At 36.7% G+C, this 22586-nt stretch overlaps 1 protein-coding gene and 1 pseudogene across 3 annotated transcripts; both read left to right on the plus strand.

Annotated features, from left to right (window-relative positions):
- Nucleotides 1-1124: 1124 nt before the first annotated feature.
- On the plus strand, nucleotides 1125-6607 carry LOC107803013 (bifunctional protein FolD 2). 3 transcript variants are annotated; one of them, XM_075247826.1, is made up of 7 exons: nucleotides 1125-1337; nucleotides 2700-2854; nucleotides 3094-3277; nucleotides 4144-4301; nucleotides 4464-4676; nucleotides 4889-5115; nucleotides 5860-6607. In XM_075247826.1, the coding sequence occupies exons 2-7, from the start codon at nucleotides 2741-2743 to the stop codon at nucleotides 5897-5899; spliced, it is 936 nt and encodes a 311-aa protein (XP_075103927.1). In that variant the 5' UTR covers nucleotides 1125-1337; nucleotides 2700-2740; the 3' UTR covers nucleotides 5900-6607. The 3 variants fall into 3 exon arrangements, with proteins under 3 accessions (XP_075103927.1, XP_016482098.2, XP_075103928.1); XM_016626612.2 differs by having other exon boundaries at nucleotides 5866-6607; XM_075247827.1 differs by having other exon boundaries at nucleotides 1198-1337; nucleotides 2697-2854.
- Nucleotides 5922-6607, plus strand: LOC107803022 (uncharacterized; annotated as a pseudogene).
- Nucleotides 6608-22586: the final 15979 nt, after the last annotated feature.

The following is a 22586-nucleotide window of genomic DNA, read 5'->3' on the forward strand; positions in this document are numbered from 1 at the left end:
CTTTAACCTCAAGAGTACATTTTTTTTTGTACTATAAATTCTCAAAACGGAAAAAGAATAACGTTTCTTATGATAAAATACTATCTACTCTTATAATAAATAAAACCTCATTTATAAACTCCTACATGTCATGTATATAACTTAAAACTTATCACAACCATATAAAATCATATTTATCAACTTTTACCAAAAATGGTTTACTTCAAAGAAAATACATATCAAGCCAATATATAGAAGTTCCAAAATTCGTCAAACTTACGGGGTCTTACGTCCATATCTTTATGTATAACCTTAATACCTTCCAACTCATGTGTTATTACTTTGATGAATCCTAACGTTAAGGTACGGGATGTTACACATGATATTTTTAATGATTAAATGTATTATTTTATTTACCTTTTTTCTCTTAGTTGATATATGATTTTGGACAAAGATTTTGTCAACAGTCAGGTGAGTTTAGAACGTTTTCATTGAGTACTTCAATTAAGAATATTACAGTCTATGACTCTATGAACTAGTTAATATTCAACCCGAATAAACCAAAATTACCGAACCAAATAAACTGAAACCGGAAGGAAAAAAGCCGAACTCGACAAGAGTTATTAATTTTCTTTTACGAAAAGTTTTTTTTGTATGGAAGTCATTTTCGATAAAAATTAGAAAAATAACTTTCTTCACTTATTGGAGGATTTTTTACAACATTTAACTTTGAACATATTATTAATCTCGACTGCTCAAAAGTTTCATTTCAATGGTCTCTAATTTACTAATATTATTAATATTTATTATATTTATATGTATTTTTTACTCGCCAATCAAATATTTGGAATTATTTTTTATAAAATATTTTCTAGGAATACACATTTTTCATGGAAAATGACTTCCACATACTAAGCACACAATAAATAAAATTTATACTTTATATCAATTACTAACTCATCAAAAACAATGAAATTAAAATACCTCGTAAATTATTAGGTTTGAATTAAGTGAAAGAAATCAAACAAAAGATATTCATATTTAGTGGCATTAGTTATTACGTTTTACTTTCAAATTATCTAATTCTCAAAATTTCATTTTTTCCACATTGGGTACCCAAAAATCTCAAATTATCTTTTATCCACATCTAGAAACAGTATTTCACACTTCTACGGTTCGCTTCTGTCAGCTCCTACCCACGATTGTCTTTTATCCTCTTCGACTCACCTACCCCCGATTGTCAGCTCCTCTTCCTGCAAAAAGAAAGATTTTATCTAAAAAGGTTGCCAATTTTTCCAATTTTTATTACAGATCCGACGACCCAATTTCTCTGCTACAATTTCAAGATTTTCTTTGCTGTAAGTATTTCAGAATGTTGTTAATAAAATTAAGCTGTATGCTATGCGAATCACATTTATTGAAGGTATCAATCAATCAATCAAATTGGGATTGGCTATACAAATCCTTCATATCTATTTTGCTCTGTGGGGATATATGTATTAAATGGTATTGTGAAATTGACAATCTGCTACTGAATTAAAATTGTATGTACTGAGATTTAGGATGAAATTGCATATACGGAGCTGAATTATTTGCCGCTGCCCGAAGGAAAACTGGATTTTTATCTGAAATAAAGTGGGTTTGATTGACTATTCTTTTCAGCATTATATAGTGTGATTATAACAGTAATTATTTGCAAGTATTGGAATGAAAAGGGCAAGAGAGCAGCAAAATGGATATAGAGGGTCATATAGTTAGTTGATCCCAACTAGTATGGGATTGAGACATAGTTGATTATTTACTGGTTGAAGGTGCTAAACTTAAGCATGTAACCCAAAGCTGGCTAAATAATTGAGAAAAGCTTTGAGATATTTCCAGCTATCAATGCTAGAGGAAGTCACTCTGAATTGGGGTTATCTCCAATTAGTTTATATGAAAAATTCAAATAGGGAGGCTACAAAAGTTTTTTCCTCCCAATTGAGGACCTTTAAGTTTACTTTAAAAACCTCATTGGCTTCTGTAGCAGAACCAACTACCAGCATTGTTATCTGAACACTTTACTACTTGAAAATGGACCTTAATTGTTGAATTTTCTAATTCAACCTACAGTTATAGAGCACTGTGGTGCAAGGTTTTGCTTTTCTTAAAATTGTTCCTGTCATATTAAGTTGTGCTTATCTGCAACTTGCATCTCTACGAGCTACCGCTATACTGAGGTAATGAAAGTTTCAATGTTAAATATGGCTGAACAAGATTATATTCATGTCCAAATCAAAACCGAACTTAATCATCTTTAATTAGGCTTCAAAATTGAAAAAACCTGTTATTCAACATTAAGTTTGCAAACAAACAGTCAATCAAATCTATTAGTTTTTCCACTCCTTTTAAAGCCCCATCTCTAAATGATTTTTTCTTCCTAATGGAACTTTAGGAAAAGTAGTGCACTTGTTCCTCTGAAGTAGGGAAAGAATGCACTCATCAGTCCACAAATACACTTTAGTCAGACATATATTAGCCTTGTGAAATCCACACTCTTGTTAGGCAACCGCTAATCACAATACACTTTGAAATATCACTATAGCCGAAGTAAATTGATAGCTGCTTAATATGTTTTGGATTGGTACTGAATTATGTAGTAGAATATTAACTTTGAATATGCCTACTCTTACCCTAGTCCAACCCTTTGGTTTAACATATCTTTTCTGGTATGAAACTAGCAGTCCTGAAATTATAGGGAATTTATCTCTCGTTTGAAGAAACAATGGCATCGCCGTCAGATCACAAGGCTACCATCATTGATGGTAAAGCAATTGCTCAAACTATTCGTTCTGAGATTGCTTCTGAAGTCCGACTCCTTTCAGAAAAGTATGGCAAGGTTAGTTCCCTGACATGTGTATCTGCATGCTTAAGCGAATGCATGTACACAAATTTTCCTATTAATCTGGTAATTACATCGTGGATATTATGAAGATGATTCACAGGCTATGTGCATGCTTTAATGTGTATATGATGTATTTGAATTTTGAAGCTGGTGAAGCAATGTCCTTAATCAGAAATTGTATTTTTTCATGGCTCATGCGGAATTCAAGTATCCAAGTTTATTGTTATTTTCAGGTCCCTGGGTTGGCAGTAGTCATTGTAGGAAATAGGAAGAATTCTCAAAGTTATGTGAATATGAAGAGAAAATCTTGTGCTGAACTTGGCATTCAATCTTTTGACATAGATCTGCCAGAGGATGTAGCTGAAGATAAACTGATTAGCAAGGTCCACGAGCTGAATGCTAATCCTGATGTACATGGTTAGTCATTGGCGATAGTAGGAAGTTAATCTTTCTGGCCTTTTGCTTTGTTATACTTATGTTGTTTGAGTGGGGAAATTTAGCCTTGTTTGTCTGTACTTGGTTTGCACATATTGCAGATGTTAATTTGTCATCCATGCTCCTACTTTTATGTTTGTACACAACCAGGTTATTTTTAGCCAACATTGTCCATGCCTGCGTAGTTAGTCAAGAAGAAAATTTTAAGGTCCTAGCTATTGTAGGCTCAATGCAAAATATTCTGAATGAAATTGCTCTGTTGAACAAACTCAATCGTGTTAATTGTTGGCAACATAGTGGCATCTATAGTAACCAGCCATTTATGCAACCTGCATATTGCTTTATGACGTTGGTACTAAGTGGGTACTACATAATCAGTTAGTATATTAAGTGTATTTGACACATTGTGAAAATCCTCAGATCAGATCGCACATCTAATATACTGTGTCTGAAAGGTACCACCTATCTAATATCTCATTCCTACACTTTGACTTCTGTAGTTCTGACTTCAACTTGGCTAGAGCTTACCTGCTAGACACTCCTATACATATAGGTGTCTGCTGCTACTCTATTTACACCGCTTCTTACCATGACTTTTTTAAAGTAGGTTTCACCTTGTAGAATCTCTTATATTCTCACTCAGCAGGTGGGGTTTTTGCGAGTTTTTCCTGACTGCTGCTGAGATGTTTCTTATCTTTTCTATTCTCTTTTTCCTGGAGTTAGCATTTCCACTCTTGGTTTATTGGTAATGCTCAAGTATATTGTTGAGAAGCAAATGTGTGGGGTAGAATATCAAATGACGCATAACAAAGACAAGTGAACTAAAGGCACTCTGTGCATTGCTACAGGTATACTGGTACAGCTTCCGTTACCAAAACATATTAATGAAGAGAGAGTTCTAGGTGAAATCAGTCTGGAAAAGGATGTAGATGGCTTTCATCCTCTGAATATTGGCAAGCTTGCAATGAAAGGCAGACAACCTCTGTTCCTCCCTTGCACGCCCAAGGTAATTCTGAGAACAACTAATATTTTTGTTATGGAAGATCGAAACATCCAGTTCTCTAATTCTCCTGCCTTATTTACGAATTAATGTTCAAATCTATACTATCTATATACAATCATCTGTTGTTGTCTTCTAAAAGCACCCTATCTGGTCTCTGCTAAACAGGGATGCATCGAGCTTTTACATCGGAGTGGGATTAGCATAAAGGGGAAGAATGCAGTTGTGGTTGGTCGAAGTAACATTGTTGGATTACCAGTGTCTCTGTTCCTTCTGAAGGAAAATGCCACTGTTACTATAGTTCACTCGCGCACCAAGGAACCAGAAAAAATCGTTCGTGAAGCAGACATTATTATTGCTGCCGCGGGGCAAGCTATGATGGTAACAAGGAGCATTCATTTCTCCCTTCTCACCCTCCTTTTTGTAATCATTTTGCTTCTATTAATTAATTCTTTGTTTACTATTCCCTTGCAATAGAGCTTTCTCAATGAAATATAACCCTGCTAATGGCAGTAAGAAAACCATTCAGCAAGTGCTGATTTTTATTCCATAGATGACTGGCCTCTGAACCAAGTTGCTGTCTTATTTTTCAGATCAAAGGCAGCTGGATCAAACCTGGTGCTGCAGTGATTGACGTAGGGACAAATGCTGTTGATGATCCTACTAGGAAGTCAGGATATAGGCTTGTTGGAGATGTCGATTTTCAGGAAGCATGTAATGTAGCTGGATGGATAACTCCAGTTCCGGGAGGTGTAGGACCGATGACTGTTGCAATTCTTCTCAAGAATACCTTGGATGGAGCTAAACGAGTTATCGAGAAGTAAACACTTTCTTTAGCTCTTTACACCTACTATAAGATGTCAAGGCTGCTAAGCTGCTGATATTTTCTTATACTTAAAGAAAACCATACATTTAGAGGTGGCACTTTCAATCGAGAAATAGCAACGAGACTGTTCCTGTGATGTGGAATTCATGTTGGGAATTCAAAGAGCTTCGCGAAATCTAAAGTTTTCACTAGAACTGGTGAAGTTAAGACACTTTATTGCTACGCTAGCCTAAGGTCTTGAACTACAAGATTTTAGCAGTTCTTTTTGCAATGTCACTTTGAAAATGCACTACATCTAACAAAAAAAGGATCCTTCTTCTATTACCAACTTCAAAGCCAAAATGTTTTTATAATAATTCTTTTTTCTTTCTTTATTCTTTTCCACAAACTTATCGGATATGAACTCGTAATAATAATACAATTGTCCTTTGAAACCACCATCCTCATGACATATATGTAGTCTAGTGCTATTTCTTTTCTCGATAAAGATTCATCTTCATAAGCAAACTTCTATAACCACTTGCTTAATATGGCGTTGGTCAAATATATATATTGGGAATGTGTTTAACGTTTCATTAGAGTCTAGAAAGCTATTCTTGTTTTATTTTAGGATTTTGGTGCGTCTCTGGTTCTCTATTAGTATAACATTTTAACTATTAGTAGGATGACGTTTCTTTTTCCAATTAGCAAAGGGAAGTTTTGCATCAATAATAAAATTGTTTTCGTGTAACTTATAAGTTACAGGTTCGAGTTGTGGAATCAGTCACTTTGGATGTGACCCTTTCCCGAATCCTACGTGAACGCAGGGACTTTCTAATGGCTTAACTCGTGAGAATGTGGCTAGTCATTTGCAAAAGTATAGGCTATATTTAAAACGTATGCAGAGACTTTCTAATGGTGGCAGTGGCAATGGGAATGGAAGTATATCGGGTTTATCCGGGGGAGGGATGGTGGATACAACAACAGATCAACTGTTTGCTAGTTCACCAGTGCCTCCACATTTCTTGCATCCGGGGAGGGGTAATTCTGACCAGTATATGCCGTTCGTGCCAGTGGCAGCACTGCAGTATCATCATCAGATGGCTGCAGTTGTTGGACACCCTCCACAGCTTCAGCAACAGTATAGGCATTTTGGGTCGCCACCAAACCGGCAGTTTGAGGTTCCATTTTTGTCGCGGCAGTCGCAACAGCAGGTTCCATATTTGTCGCGGCAGTGCATAGTAGTAGTCCTATGGTGCCATCTTATGTTGAGGATTTGGAATCAGCTACAACTGCTAATGGGAGAAAGGTTCTTACTTTGTTTCCAACTGGGGATGATTAATATTAAGGGTAACTGTTGATTTGTCATTATGCAATTATCCTGTTAATTTGGCTTATGGATATATGTGGAAACTGTCTTCTGTATAATTCCCGAGTCTTTGATTTTGGACCTTTTATTGGATAAGTAGTGTTTCAGTTTTTAGTATCTCTTATGTATTGGTCCTTATAAGACTATGAATCCACTTTCCAGCCTATTACTGTCTTCAGGTCAAAGTCAGCTGTCACTACTACAAAAAAAGGCCTTTGGCGCTAATTATTTAGCGGCAATAAGGTAATTGTCGCTAATAAATTATTTAAGCTGAAATATTAGCGGCACATGACCATTAGCCAGTAAAAATTATCCTTTTACCGACAATAAAAAAAATTTATCGCTAAAAATCACTAATTGAAATCAATTTTTTATTATTTTAGCTTCCCCGTACAAAAAAAATAAAATCTTTCCCTCCAGTTTTTGGATAAGAAATTACATTCCCTCCAATTAGAAAACAATAGGAAAACATATTTCCTTTAATCTGAACGACGCACGCCATAGGAAAACAATTCGAAAGTGAGGCACGCCGTAGCAAAATCTACGTGCTTAACAATATCGCTGCCACAGTCTCCGCCCAGCCACGGTCTCCGGCCATCCCCAGGTAGCTTCTCTTCTTACCCAGCAAGTTTCTTGCAATCGATTTACAATTGATTTTGGGTTGATGCTGCTCAATTATGCTCAATCTTCGCTGTCAATCTTCTCTTTCTCGTCCGTCTCCAACTTCTTTTTTCGTGTAGGTTTCAAGATTGTTGCAGAAATCATTCTTCTCCTTCAATTTCTTGTCTTTATCGGCAAAAAATTCTGCTTACCAGGTATCAATTTCTAATTTTTGATATCCAAATATGGCGTTTTGAGATTTGTGAAAGTAAAGCTTTTTTTGTGTTTGCTAAGTTGTTTGTGATATCTGCCTGCTATTAGATTGATAGTCGATTGATTGAATTGATTCCTCCTCCGTTACTCTATTGTTTTTGAATTGGTTCCTTTGTATTTTTTTAAGGCTACTGCTAGGCGGAACTAAGCGAACAAGATTCTGGGTTGTGGCCTCTCTATTTTCTGCCTTTTTTATCTTCCTTTTCACCCTACCCTTCCTTTTATTGGATTACCCATATGGTCGACTTTTTCTTTAAATAGCAGAAATAATCATCCAAAGATAGAGATGGTCAAATTTCAGTTCAATTCATTTGCATATTCTGTGATTATAATATTCCAAATTCAACCATATCTTGAGGGATTGAATTGATTTTCTTATTTTCATATCTCTGTTATGAAAATTATTCTCAAAGTGGAATAAAGGACATCTGTTGCTAAATAACTGTTACATCTCATATTTTCGTACGTAAAAGTACGCCATAAGTAAATTGAGATAAGCTCGAAAATGAGATATTACATCCCGTATTTTCGTACGTTAAAGTTTCGTCGTAAGTTAATCAACGTAAGCTCGGGAATGAGATTATTTTTGAGGTTATAAGTATTATGCTATTTCAAACAAGTTCGTGAAGGTGAGAGGATAAGCAAGTCAAAGAAAATGAGTTTCGTTGGTGATTATCAATTTGGGATAAAAATACGGCCCGAGCTATAATATTCGGTATTTATGGACTAGTGCCATACAAGGTACCACATGACCATGATAGTATGATGTATAAAGTGTGTTAAAAGTAAGTAGTATTTTAAGTAATTTGAGATAATTCTTAATTATATGGGTAATTGGTTAATTATTGGGTAATGAAAAATTACCTAGTTAATTAAGAAATTGTTGGATGATTAATTAAGATCTTGGATAAAGCCTAAAAGGCCCCAACGTGGCAGCAAGTCAAATGGGGGTGATAAGTGACTCTTTGGTTTGCATACTATGTGGGAAAAATGATTGGCCAAGTCATCCACAAGAGTGGGGCCCACAGCCCCCAATTTAAAGAGACTTTCCCATATCATTAAGAGTGAAAAGCTTATGCTTGCTAAGCTAACAGATGAAATCTCAAAACAAGGAATTTATATGAAATCTTTAACAAAAGTAACGAATGAAGGCTTCAACCAATTCATATGGGAATTCATGTGGTAGTAACGTGATCTTCTTGAAACAAAAATTCAAACGAGATTTCTTAGTATCTTAAGCAACGTGAGATTTTGCAATAGCAGCGTTATTGAATTGCTCACATCTTAAGAAGAAAGCTTCAACAAAGATGATTCCGCAATAGCAACGTTATTGCTTCAAGCATTTCATACGAAGACTACTTAATATTATAGCAACGTGGGATTTGCGATTCTAAAAAAGCCCGGTACAATCTTTTTCAAGAATATCATACGGATTTTTCCCTACTTCGATCTCGCTGTTGCATGTTTTGTCGCGTTTGGCAGGTGTTAAAGGGATTGTCAAGAGAATCGGCTCAGGTATGTTAAGGCTATCCCTTCTTTCTTTTTGGTATGATCTATACAATGCAAACGAAACGAGCAAATGCACAACTTTCATAAATGACTCTATTCATAGAAGTACTAGAAGTACCTATGTTCTTGACTCCCCTGTGTCCTATTGTTCTATCATCTGTTCATGGGTCTCAGAAAATACGTAAGTTAATAAAGTTTATTTCATGATATTAATCAAAGGCATATTGGTCTTATGACATACCGAGAAGTCTTATTAACACACTTCTTATGCATTTCATGCATTTATACATGTATATTGACTCATGACCAGATGGCGTTATATACACATATATTATATGTATATGGGATATGGGAAAAGGTTACGGCATTATATACGCACCGCCACCTGATCAGCTGGTATACGTTGATGATTTGCCCATAGTGACCGAGATGATATGATGGGATGCCCTCAGAGGCTTGATGATGTTACGAACACATATACCTATGCATAGTATGGCAATTATACGCATATGCATGGCATTATAAATATAAAATAATTTACAGATCTATTCAGACTTACATGTTGAGTCTTTTACTCCATGTTTCTATATGTCTTTTATTTACTGATTTTCATTCCTTACATACTCGGTACATTATTTGTACTCACGTCCCTTTAGCCTGGGGACGCTGCGTTTCATGCTTGCAGGTCTCGATAGACAGGTTGCGAGTCCTCCAAGTAGGCTATCAGCTCAGCAGAAGGTATTGGTGCACTCCATTGCTCCGGAGTTGCTTATTTAGCCAGTATGATTAGGACATGTATTGATTGGTATGGCGGGGCTCTGTCCCGACCTTTATGGTGTTTATGTACTCTTAGAGGCTTGTAGACATATGTCATGTACGTGAAAGATTATATGGCTTTGTCGGCCTATGTTCAGTATATGAGTGATCATTTTGGTCTTATAGGCCCGTATGTCATATGTATAAGTTTGTATTACATGTTGGGTCGTCCAATGTTGAGTGTTTCCTCATGTTTTATTCTACTTATATCACGACAGACTCTCCAGCTCATTTATCTATGATAGTATGATACGAAAGATACGTTACGTTGGTACTCGTTTGAGTAAGGTATCGAGTGCCCGTCGCGGCCCATCGGTTTGGGTCGTGACAAAAGTGGTATCAGAGCAGTTCTGTCCTAGGGAGTCTACAAGCCGTGTCTAGTAGAGTCTTGTTTATGGGTGTGTTGTGCATCACACTTATAAGCAGGAGGATACATGGCATTTAGGACTGTCACTCTTTCTTCTATCGTGTGGTAGAGCTCATTTGTAAGAATTCAGACTCCTAAATTCTATTTTATTCGTAATAAGACGATACTTACATCCAAAAGACAGTTGGTAAGAGATTGCATGTGGTTGTAGAAGAGTTGAGTTAGAGGAACTCGATTTTGCATCATTCTTATGATGGATAAATGTGAGGTCTTCAGCAAAACATGTGTGTACTAAGACGTGTAAGGTTCTTGATACGGAGCTTTAAGGCATGAATATCGATCCACCCATATGGTAAAATGCAATGAGAGAATAATAAGGTAGATACAAGTTTCAACAATGTAAAAGAAACAAGGTGAAGAAGGGTACAAGGTACCCAACTAGTGAAGATTATCATTATTTACCATTCAGGAAGGGAGATATAAGCATTTTGAGTTACCTTCAAGAGTAGCAGCGGTATGTACAATCGGCCACACCCATCTCAGTTATGCCCTATGGAATCTAACAGATATGGTTTAAGAGAAGGATGAGATATCAGGATCCGGCTAGGGTTAGAGTAACCCAAAAGGATGGACGAATTGTTTGCGTCAGTTGATATTTCCGAAGGATATTGCAAATGTGCTAATAGATCTCCTTGTGAGATACCCAGATGGTGCACTCTAGAATAGTATAGCTAGATATGAATACTAGAATGTTCAACAAAAAAATTTACAAAGATAGGCATTGGAAGCCTAGAAGGGATAAATATTACCTTAGTGTGGCTCCCGTCCCTAGTAGAGAGAGAATGTTAGGCAACCCGAAGAGCCAGTGGATGGAGCAAAGGGGAGCTAAAAGCAAAAGGATGTCTTGTTGAAGTTTTTAGAATAAGGTGATAAACAGAAATGTTAGCATGGAAATAAGAAGAGAGTTAATGAAGCATTATGAGTAAGATGTGATACATGGATGACAACGGTAGATAAAAAAAAATGACAGTAATACAGAGTCTATAGTCAACGAAAGGAAAAGATGAGAGGTGACAGGCCTTGAGACAACAAAAGAGTATAGGCCATAAAGTCATACCCTAATTTCGAGAAATAAGTTCATGGCTCTAACGTGATTACCAACAGGAAAAGTTAGACCCAGAGTGATAGAAATTAGTATGGGCTGGTGAACAAGATGAACTAAACATGAATTAGGGACAGAGTGATTTAATAATAGTCGGCATCATGAGAATTTTAGAGATTGCATTCCGGCGATAATAGAATGGACGACAGAAGAATAACCTTTAAAAGGTATTCAGGAAGACGCTTTCCTAAAGCAAGCAATGTGAGCAAAGTTAAGCTTAAGGGACGATGTGTGCCAGTTACACTAGGTGTCACCCTCGTGAGTAAGGAATTTTGTTATCCTTGGTACAAGAGGATTACCGCAAGGCGGGTAAGGGTCATCGATGATGTGAAAGGACGCCAAAGATGAAGAGGTAAAATATCTATAGGTAGATTGTCGTAGATCTAAATATTAGTACTCCCCTAAAGGGGGAATATGGAGTTATGTGGCATTAAGTCAGAATTAAGTGGTTCTAGTAACTATGAAATGGTAAAGGAAGAATGCGATAAAAATGATAAAGGAAGGAGATTGAACTTATCCTATTCCTACAGATATGCTACGATTCCAGAACATTATGCAAGCACGGCGTCAAGGAAATGAAGTAAGGGTTCCTGCCCGGGATGTTATTGATAAATAAGGAGCCAGGGCGCGAGGTAAGTTAAGAAAAAGGAAATAACCCAAGAAAGATTACGCGAAATATTGATATGAGAATGGGCCAACGAGTAGTTAGTAATTGATTTAGGAAGAGCCTAGTTATGGCTAGACAAGAGGATACAGACAAATCAACAGATCGTGCAAGATAAACATAGTGAATCCCAACATGGGAAATTCAGTCTCGCAGATATAACATTGTGATCCTTGAGAAATATTCGGATAAGAGTTTGGGTAGGTAAAGGTATCGTATGAGTGTTACGGAAATAAAAGAGAGTTCCACTTGGAAGACAGTCAAAATATCAGTTCAGAAGCAACCCTACAAGCACAAGGGCGTGGAGGTAAGTAACTACGGATAATTATAGGCGAGGAAGAACATCAAAAATTCCGTCGAGTATACGATGTAATAAGCTCGCAGCTTTATAAGAGTTAGAGGGTCCTCCCTAAGTACTACAATGAAAGACTAGCTGAGGAAATAAGGAAGAAGGCTTCAACCTAAGCATAAGTAACTTGAAGAAGGAATGGTCATGTAAAACCAGTCTCACTACAACATTGTATGCACTCTATAAGAAAGTGGCACCTACCGTGGTTAATGAACGGGAAGTAAAAGCAAAAGTAGGATTCGAGATCATATGAGTTGCATGAAAACTCCGGCATGCGTGAGAACTAAGATAAGCTAAGTATGCACGCAACAGGGGGGAAAGACCAAGAAAAGTAATAGCTTATATTTAAAGAAAGCTGAGATGGAACGAAAGGAATTATTCGATCAATGATCCAGAGTTAGCTACGTTATAAACGCACTTAAGATTTTGGAGTATTATCTATGCAGCATATATGTTGACAATCATACAGCCGTAGAAGACTCCAATATAAGTTAAAAGAAAGAATTGAGTCCATGTTATAGACAAATGATTGAATTGTTAGATGATGGTATCACGGATATTCCATAGCGTTCCATGAAAGGCTAAAGTAATAACTAATACCATGAGCTGCAGATCGGAAGATAGCTTAAGCCTACATAAAGGGTGATTAGAGGGAAGAGGAAATTAAAGAATTACATCAACTAAGTAAATCGGGAGTCTGGTTATTGGACCAAGAAAATTATAGAAATCGTGATTGAGAACATTGCAGAATCACTCTTAATATCAGAGGTACAAGAGAGATAGTACAACAACTATATTCTATAACAGATCTACGATAAAGCCAGTTCGAAGAGTACCAGCCTCATAAGAAGTCAGTATGAAACTCCAACCGGATTGTGTGTGCACCAGAGGTGCAAGTATTATAATAGAGCTTCAAGTTGTGGATGTGAATTATACCTATGTGGAAGGGAGGTCATGAAAGAGATAGAAGATGTGATGCGAGATTTTAAGGTAAGTAAGGTAAAGGTGAACAACGTACGAGATACTCATGTGCATAAGGTTGTGAATAATCCATATTTCAGATAGAGGTCTAGAAGCGTTGGGATTTAGTATCCAAGAATGATAGCGGTGTCATTAGTGGCATATATTCCAGCCTATGGTTTCTAGGTATCGAGAGGTCTAGTTAAAAGAGTAAAAAAGAGTTTGAGACGATGTGTTGTCTCGCTTGATGTTCCAGAAATAACATAAGGAAATCTATGGTGCAAGCAAGTTGAAGAAAGGTTGCGAGTAGTATAAGTGGATATATGTAGATCGCAAGCTAAAGTATGGTAGAGCGTCAAGGTTTTAGGAAGACATGAGTAAGCACAAGGAAAGGCAAGTGAGAAGGTGACGAGAATGGATAAGTCCTCAGGATTAAGCTCATGAAAACAAGAGAGCTAATGGTTTCTCTAAGTTATAGAAAGCTCAGTATAGCCTGAATAAACTCAAAGGAGTCTAGGACTAATAGCATTTAGAAGTGATGGAATGCTTCCCTGGTAATATAATGAGGGTGTAATTGTGATAGATAAAGGATGACGTTTGGACCTTTGATTGAGTAATGATTTGAAGAAAAAAAAGGGGGATTTTACGGACGGCACGGGATTAGAATACCCCCTAGACGTGAGCCCTAGTGGCAGTGTTACATAAGATTTCAAGTTATTAGTGGTAGATTGTAGATCAATATTGAGGTGAATCAATAATGGATGGATAAAAGTTACAAAGTATGAGATGAGATTAGGCCGTCATTCTTAAGATGAACAGTAATGAGGAAGCATTAAAGGACTTAGACTTATACATATAGGATAAGCAACGAGAGTAAGCTGGAGTTTGGTAGCAGACCTCAGTAACGATAAATCGAAGTAAGAGTTATGGTATAGTATAACCTACCTAGATGTAGTAAAGTCATACGGATGGATAACTTGTCATAATTTTGTATATGTTCACAAAGTGAGGCCTAGAGATTGGCTAAAAGCTGGAGGAAAGAGGAGAGAAGAGTCGCATAAGCGCACATACAAAGTCAGAGTCGTACAAGCTGCATGATAGGAGGTAGCAATAGTTACGAGATTGGGAAGATTCCGACCACAAGTCGTAGTGTGAGAAAGAGGCCTAAAGGGGGGAATGCCCTGGCCTTTGGATTTATTCACAGAACAGTTGCCTAGATGGCAAGGAGAGTACTAAAGTATTCAGAAGACATAGGTTATGGAAATAATAAGTGCATCAGTCAACATTCGATGACGAATGTTCCAAAGGGAGGAATGATATTACACCCCATATTTTCGTACATGAAAGTACGCCATAAGTAAATTGAGATAAGCTTGGAAATGAGATATTACATCTCGCATTTTCGTACGTTAAAGTTTTATCGTAAATTAATCAATGTAAGCTCGGGAATGAGATTATTTTTGAGGTTATAAGTATTTCAAACAAGTTCGTGAAGGTGAGAGGGTAAGCAAGTCAAAAAAATGAGTTTCGTTGGTGATTGTTAATTTGGGATAAACATTCGGTCCGAGCTATAATACCTGATATTTATGGACTAGTGCCATACAAGGTACCACATGACCATGATAGTATGATGTATAAAGTATGTTAAAAGTGAGTAGTATTTTAAGTAATTTGAGATAATTCTTAATTATGTGGGTAATTAATTAATTATTGGGTAATGGAAGATTACCTAGTTAATTAAGAAATTATTAGGTAAGTAATTAAAATCTTGGATAAAGCCTAAAAGGCCCCAACGTGGCAGCAAGTCAAATGGGGTGATAAGTGAGTCTTTGGTGTGGCATATTTAGAAAAATGATTGGCCAAGTCATCCACAAGAGTGGGGCCCACAACCCCCAATTTTAAGAAACTTTCCCATCATTAAGAATGAGATGCTTATGCTTGCTAACAGATGAAATCTCAAAACAAGGAGTTTATATGAAATCTTCAACAAAAGTAACGAATGAAGGCTTCAGCTAATTCATATGAGAATTCATGTGGTAGTAACGTGATCTTCTTGAAACAAAAATTCAAACGAGATTTCTTAGTATCTTAAGCAACTTGAGATTTTGCAATAGCAACGTTATTGAATTTCTCACATCTTAAGAAGAAAGCTTCAACAAAGATGATTCTGCAATAGCAACGTTATTGCTTCAAGCATTTCATACGAAAACTACTTAATATTATAGCAAGATTTGCGATTCTAAGAAAGCCAGTACAATCTTTCTCAAGAATATCATACGGATTTTTTCCTACTTCGATCTCGCCGTTGCATGTTTTGTCGCGTTTGGCGGGTGTTAGAGGGATTGTCAAGAGAATCGGCTCAGGTATGTTAAGGCTATCCCTTCTTTCTTTTTGGCATGATCCATACGATACAAACAAAACGAGCAAATGCACAACTTTCATAAATGACTATATTCATAGAAGTACTAGAAGTGCCTATGTTCTTGACTCCCCTGTGTCCTATTGTTCTATCATCTGTTCATGGGTCTCAGAAAATACGTAAGTTGATAAAGTCTATTTCATGATATTAATCAAAGGCATATTGGTCTTATGACATACCGAGAAGTCTTATTAACGCACTTCTTATGCATTTCATGCATTTATACATGTACATTGACTCATGACCAGATGGCGTTATATACGCATATATTATATGTATATGGGATATAGAAAAATGTTACGGCATTATATACGCACCACCACCTGATCAGTTGGTATACGTTGATGATTTTCCCACAGTTTTCGAGATGATATGATGGGATGCCCTCAGAGGCTTGATGATGTTACGAACACATATACCTATGCATGATATGACAATTATACGCATATGAATGACATTATAAATATGAAATGATTTAGAGAGCTATTCAGACTTACATGTTGAGTCTTTTACTCCATGTTTCTCTATGTCTTTTATTTACTGATTTTCATTCCTTACATACTCGGTACATTATTTGTACTAACGTCCCTTTTGCCTGGGACGCTGTGTTTCACACCTGCAGGTCTTGATAGATAGGTTGAGAGTCCTCTAAGTAGGCTATCAGCACAGCGGAAGGTGTTGGTGCGCTTCATTGCTCCGGAGTTACTTATTTGGTCAGTCTGATTAGGACATGTATTGATTGGTATGGCGGGGCTCTGTCCCGACCTTTATGGTGTTTATCTAATCTTAGAGGCTCGTAGACATATGTCATGTACGTGAAAGATTGTATGGCCTTGTCGGCCTATGTTCAGTGTACGAGTAATCATTTTGGTCTTATAGGCCCGTATGTCATATGTATAAGTTTGTTTTACATGTTGGGTCGTCCAATGTTGAGTGTTTCCTCATATTTTATTCTACTTATCTCACGACAGCCTCTCCGGCTCATTTATTTATGATAGTATGATACGATAGATATGTTACGTTGGTACTCGGTTGAATAAGGTATCGAGTACTCGTCGCAGCCCATCGGTTTGGGTCGTGACAGTAATGAGGTATAGAAGCATTGTATTACAATGTTATTCACCACATGATATTAAAGAGGTAGGGTTTAGTTTGTTTTGGACATTGAAGCTAAAATTTCTGTTTAACACTTATTCTTCCTTTATTTTTCTTCAAGAAGTCAGTCAGGCTAAATGTGGTTTTTTGCTTAGTGATTCTTGAATATTTTTTATTGCGTTTATAGTTAATGTTTCTACTCGGATGATTTTGTTACCTTTTGCCTTGTTTTCCCAGTTCTTTGTGTTGTGTTTAATGTTTTTCTTGGTCCGACTTTTTCTTTTTGGGCAAAAATGGATTTTCTTATAGAGTGAGTAATGCTTGTTTTTGGTTGATTGCAGAAATGAGTTAATTTGGATTCAAAAATTTCTTGTGTAAACTCTTTGCTGTGTCTTCTTTAACTCTAGGTGGGGGGGGGGGGGTAGTCATTTTAGGATAGTTAGAGTCCTTTCTTGTGTTACACTAGTCTTGATTGATTGATCTTCAAATTAATTGATTTTGGGTAATTTCTGTAAAATATTATTATCCTATTATTGTTAATCAAATATGCACACTTCTGATGTTGTAGCAAATCAGTTCCTCTTTCCTGAAACCTGCTTCCAGAATTTTCACTATTTTGATTTAATAATTTTTAATTAACTCTATAGCTGCTTTGGGCATACTTAGTTTCTACTAAGTGTATTGGCCATAAAGGAGCGTCAGCTTCATTTTACGTGAGCTCTACTATATTTGTATATAGAACTAGCCAACACTTAGAAATGTGGACTTTTACTCATGTAGAATAGGTCTACAAAGAGCAAATCATTCTGGTAATTATGGTAAAATATCCAAGGAAATTCAGCAAAGAAGTTCTGCTCTTTCTGCCTTCATATATTCAGTTTGTGAATCACACTTAACATCAAAAAGTTACTTGAAAGAAAATTGTTAAGATCATAGTCCTACTCATCTGAATTATTTTGGTCAGCGGACATGATTCTTTGTAAGAATCTGTTTGTTCTTGTTTTTGGCTTGAAAGAGGAATATGCATGAATCCCCAAATTTAGGTGTAAATGGGTATAATTTGCAAGAATATGTTTCTTCTACATATTGGAGGAGGATTAAGTTTTTAATCCCCAAATTCAGGAAATCACAGGAAGAGTATTACAGATATTAGATATTAGATCAATTCTATATCTCCATAAAATTCTTGCCTCTATATCTCCAGATAGAGCATTCACGCTTCATATTTTGTGACCAAGTGCCAGTGATAACCCTCAAGAACTTGTGATTGAAGCTGGTGGTAAATTGCATATCCCTTTCACTGTTGTCAGAGTATCTGAAACTTCTATTGCGACAGCCGTTCCAAATGCCTTTATGTAGTAGGTTTATGTACCGCAATGTATAGTTGCAAATCTGATCCATATGCAGTAGGTAACAAAGTAGTTCCTGAGTTACTAGTTGCAGCTCTTCTCATTGCTAAATAAACTAGTAGTAGTAACCTAATGACAATGATGGGATATCTTAAGTTTGTCGTTATTTGTTACTTTTAGTGTAAACAGGATCTTACGCGTAGAGCAACAATCTGGATAACTTAATGCTTCCAAAAAATGAGGGAGCACAACTCCCTTTTTCTTTGTCCCTTGGCCTGTTAACCCTCAATGAATTGTTTGGTTTTAGTAAGTAGGAAAAATTCTAAACACGGTGTAACAACCCGACCGGTCATTTTACTTTTTAGAACTCCGTTCCTTTAAATAAGACTCCTCGTATGTGCTTTTACTATTTTATAACTTGCTGGGATGGTTAGTTAGGGTTGGAAGGGTTCGGGTTGAAATCGGAACACTTAATTCCTTAATATTGGCTTAAAAATGTTAAGTTTGACTTGGGTCAACATTTTTAATAAACGACCTCTTAACTGTGATTTGACGGTCCCAATAGGTTCGTATGATGATTTTGGACTTGGGCATATGTTCGGATCAGGTTTTGGATGACTCGGGAGCGTTTCAGCGCCTAAAGTTGAAAGTTGGCGCATTGAAGGTTTTGAAATTCTTTAAATTTGGTTTGAAGTAGGTTTTGGTGTTATCGATACCCGTTTGGGATTTCGAGCCTGGAAATAGCTCCGTATGGTGATTTAAGACTTGCACGCAAAATTTGGTGTCATTCCGAGTAGTTTAAGTATGGTTCGGCGCGTTCGGAGTGAGTTGGAAGAACTTGAAGTTTATAAGTTGATTTGATTTAATTTGGAGTGTAATCCTTAGTTTTGATGTTATTTTACGTGTTTTGAGGGTTCGAGCGAGTTCGTTTTGTGATTTCGAACTTGTTGGTATATTTGGACGAGGCCTCAGGGGCCTATGATGCCATTCGGGCGATGCGCGGAACTCGTTTGGACTTAGGAGAAAGGCTGAAGCAGCAGGGTTCTGGTGCAATCACACCTGCGAAGAACCTGCCGCAGGTGCGAGCTCGCAAAAGCGAGCTAATTCCCGTAGAAGCAGCCAGGCGTGGGTTGGCCAGTGATCGCAGAAGCGGAGCAGGTGCACACCTACGAACACACAGGTGCGAAGGAGTTGATCGCAGAAGCGGGTTCGCAGAAGCGAGCCCTTGTCCGCAGAAGCGAAGGAGGCAGACCTGAGCTTGGTCTGCGCCTGCAATGTTTTGTTCGCAGAAGCAGAGCCGCAGGTGAGGCAGTGGCATCGCAGGTGCGGCAGTTCATCGCAGGTGCGAAAATCGCCGGAGACAGTGAGATCATTTAAGACGGGACTTAGGCCATTTTGGTTAATTTATTTCACTTCTTGGGCGATTTTTGGAGCTTCTTAGAGAGGGGTTTCCACCTAGCTATTGAAGATAAGTAATTCCTACCCAATGTAAGTTAAATACATAGATTATGGGTAGATTTTAACATGTAAAATAGTAAAAATTATGGGTTTAGTTGAAAAACCTAGGTTTTGTAAAAATGAGATTTAACCAGGAAAATTAATTATGGAATTGGGTGAAAATTATATATTTGAGTTCGTGAGATTATGGGTAACAATTATCTTTGAAAATTTTCGGAATCCGGGCACGTGGGCCCGGAGGTGAATTTTAGGAATCTTCCAATTTGGGTTGGGTAATTACTCTAATAGCTAAATTATTAACTTTTGGACGTATATTGATTATTTTATATAACATTTGGCTAGTTTCGGATTGTTCGGCACCAAGTTGGGTCCTTAGAGTAAATTTGTGGCCGGAAAATGAGCTTTGAAACGAGGTAAGTCTCTTGCCTAACCTTGTAAGAAGGAATTTACCCCATAGGTAATTTAATTTGCTATTTGATTCTAATTGTTGGGGCTATGTACGCATGAGGTGACGAGAATCTGTGCGTAGCTACTAATTATGCTTATGTCCGGGTAGTTTAAGACCCAAATCATGAAATACTTGTAATGTTTGCACCCTACTTGTTAATTAAAGTGTCTAAATTATAATGGATCTTGGTAAAGGATTTGTAGAGACCGAATTTCACTTACTTGAGTTTTGGCGGGTTACTTGACCGTTAATAGAAATTGTGCTTCTTTGTGTATTAGCCTTATAATAGCTCTTAAATCGGATGTTCGTAATGTATCTTCTCTTCTTGTGGAGCGTGCCGAATGCCTCGGCAGTATAATAGATGCATCTATGGTTTGTGCCGCTCGACCCTCGGCAGTGTACACATTATTCTGGATCGGGCCGTACGATCTCGGCATAAATCGTGCGTGTTAATGCTTGAAGCCTTAACACACTTGATATTATTTTTCATGAATTGAGAGATTATAATTTATTTATTTGTTCGAAATTTATTTGGAATTAGTATATGCTAATAGAAGACTCTTGGAATTTACTATTAGTTAAAGAATTATTTAATCACTGTGGTCATTGTGTTAATATTATTACTCACATACTCTATGTCTATTTAGCATTTCTGTATTTCATTGTTAGCCCATAGTAAGTGTCGATGTCGATCCCTCGTCACTACTTCTTCGAGGTTAGACTGGATACTTACTGGGTACATATTTTTTATGTACTCACGCTATACTTTCTGCACTAATCGTGCAGGATCTGAGCCAGGTGCATCTGGAAATCATACCGGCGCACACCCCCGATACCCCAAGGCCTAGTGGTGAGCTGCTCTTCTGAGTACGTTCGACGGCACCCAGAGTCTCTCTTTTGCATTTATTTTCTGTCTACTCCATTTCAGACAGTAGTGTAGAGTTTTGTATATTCTAGTAGCTGCTCAAACACTTGTGACATTAGGTCTTGGAATACCTACTAGTAGACTTTATGATTTTGGAGTGTTTATTTCACTGCATTTGCTCATTCATTAGCCATCACTTTACTTTATTAAATTTTCTACCCCTTAATTTCTTAATAAATGAAATTTAACTACTTGAAAATTTATTAAAAAGAACAATTACATGATTAGTTTACCGTTGGCTTGCCTAGTAGCGACGTTGGACGCCATCACGACGTATAGGAGAAATTGAGTCGTGACACACGGTGAAGCATTTTCTATAAACACTTGTGGGTTTGTTGGTTTCTATTGATTTTGTGATGTATCTAAGTGAGCTGTCAATGCTACTGATATACTTGCTACTTGCGCATATTTCTGTTTAATTTGATGTATCACAGCTTTTGGAATAGAATGATTTTGTTGAAGTAGGTTGTAAGTGGTAATGCTAAAACCTATGAATATAACATCAGAATACTTAGTCGGTCTCTTTTGAGCCTTGCACTATTAGAATGGCTGTTGGTGTAAGATTGTAGTTAAGAGGCCATTCATCGTCTGCAGATGGTGCCGTGAAACAACACCTGTTGTTAGTGGTTAGTGTATGTGCAAAGTGAAACAGAACAAATTAATTAATATACACGAACAGTAAACTAGAAAATATTTCAAGTGAGAACAAATTAATTAGATTATATAAAATGAAACATAACTATTAATTGATAGATGAAGATTTCATTTATTTCTAGTCTAAATATCACCTAAAACATTCTCACATCTTGAGTACCTACCATTTAGAGAATAGTGAGCTTAATATGATCCATCTATAGCTTAATTTATGCATTGATGTAACAAATCTTCAACATCTCCATATTTTTGGAAAAACTTACCTATAGACATATATTTAGTGTTGAAACATATACTGTTTTTGCTTTATGTTATTTTATCATGATAATGTTATTTAACAGAATTCTGAGCATCTCTCATGCGCTTAACAATATAAGTTTTTGTCATTTGATGACCTTCGAGTCTTCCATTCTAGGTAATTCGGAGCCAAGAAAGGTTCGTGGGCTTACTAAAAGATATTTGGAAACTTTCTTTGGGGAAGATAGTTGATGTGCCGTTTAATAATCGTAACCAAACTGTTGGGGAAAAAGGTCGAAAGCTTGCTAGGTTTCTAGGAATTATTGCGAGAACTCTAAAACTAACACCTCTACATGCAGATGATTGGAGAGGTTTTGACAAGAAGGAAAAGAAGAAATTGGTGGATTTTGTGAGGGTATGGAGTAGTTCTTATGAGCAAGCTCAATCTTTTGTACATGATGTTTTCTTCTAAATGTTGGCTTTATTTTTCCAGAAGAAGTTCTCTGTCCCAAAACGGGGAGAAGCTTATGTCTTAAAGTCACTAGAAAAGAAATGGAAAGATTACAAGTACGATTTAAAAAGTGAGTATGTGCAAAAATATAAGACTAAAGACGCTTTGCTGAAAAATAGACCAAGTCACATACCGAGGGATCAATGAAGTGGTCTTGTCTCTTATTGGCTTTCAGATAAAGCTAAGGTATCAACAAATCTTTAAAACACCTCTAGTTGATTATTTTTAGTGTTTTGATTTTAGTTATGCTCAATTTTTATTTATAATTTATAAGATATCGTTTTAATATTTTAATGACAGAGGCGTACCCAAGCAAATAGA

The sequence above is a fragment of the Nicotiana tabacum genome, chromosome 24, assembly GCF_000715075.1.
Source record: "Nicotiana tabacum cultivar K326 chromosome 24, ASM71507v2, whole genome shotgun sequence".
In the NCBI taxonomy this organism is placed as follows: domain Eukaryota; kingdom Viridiplantae; phylum Streptophyta; class Magnoliopsida; order Solanales; family Solanaceae; genus Nicotiana; species Nicotiana tabacum.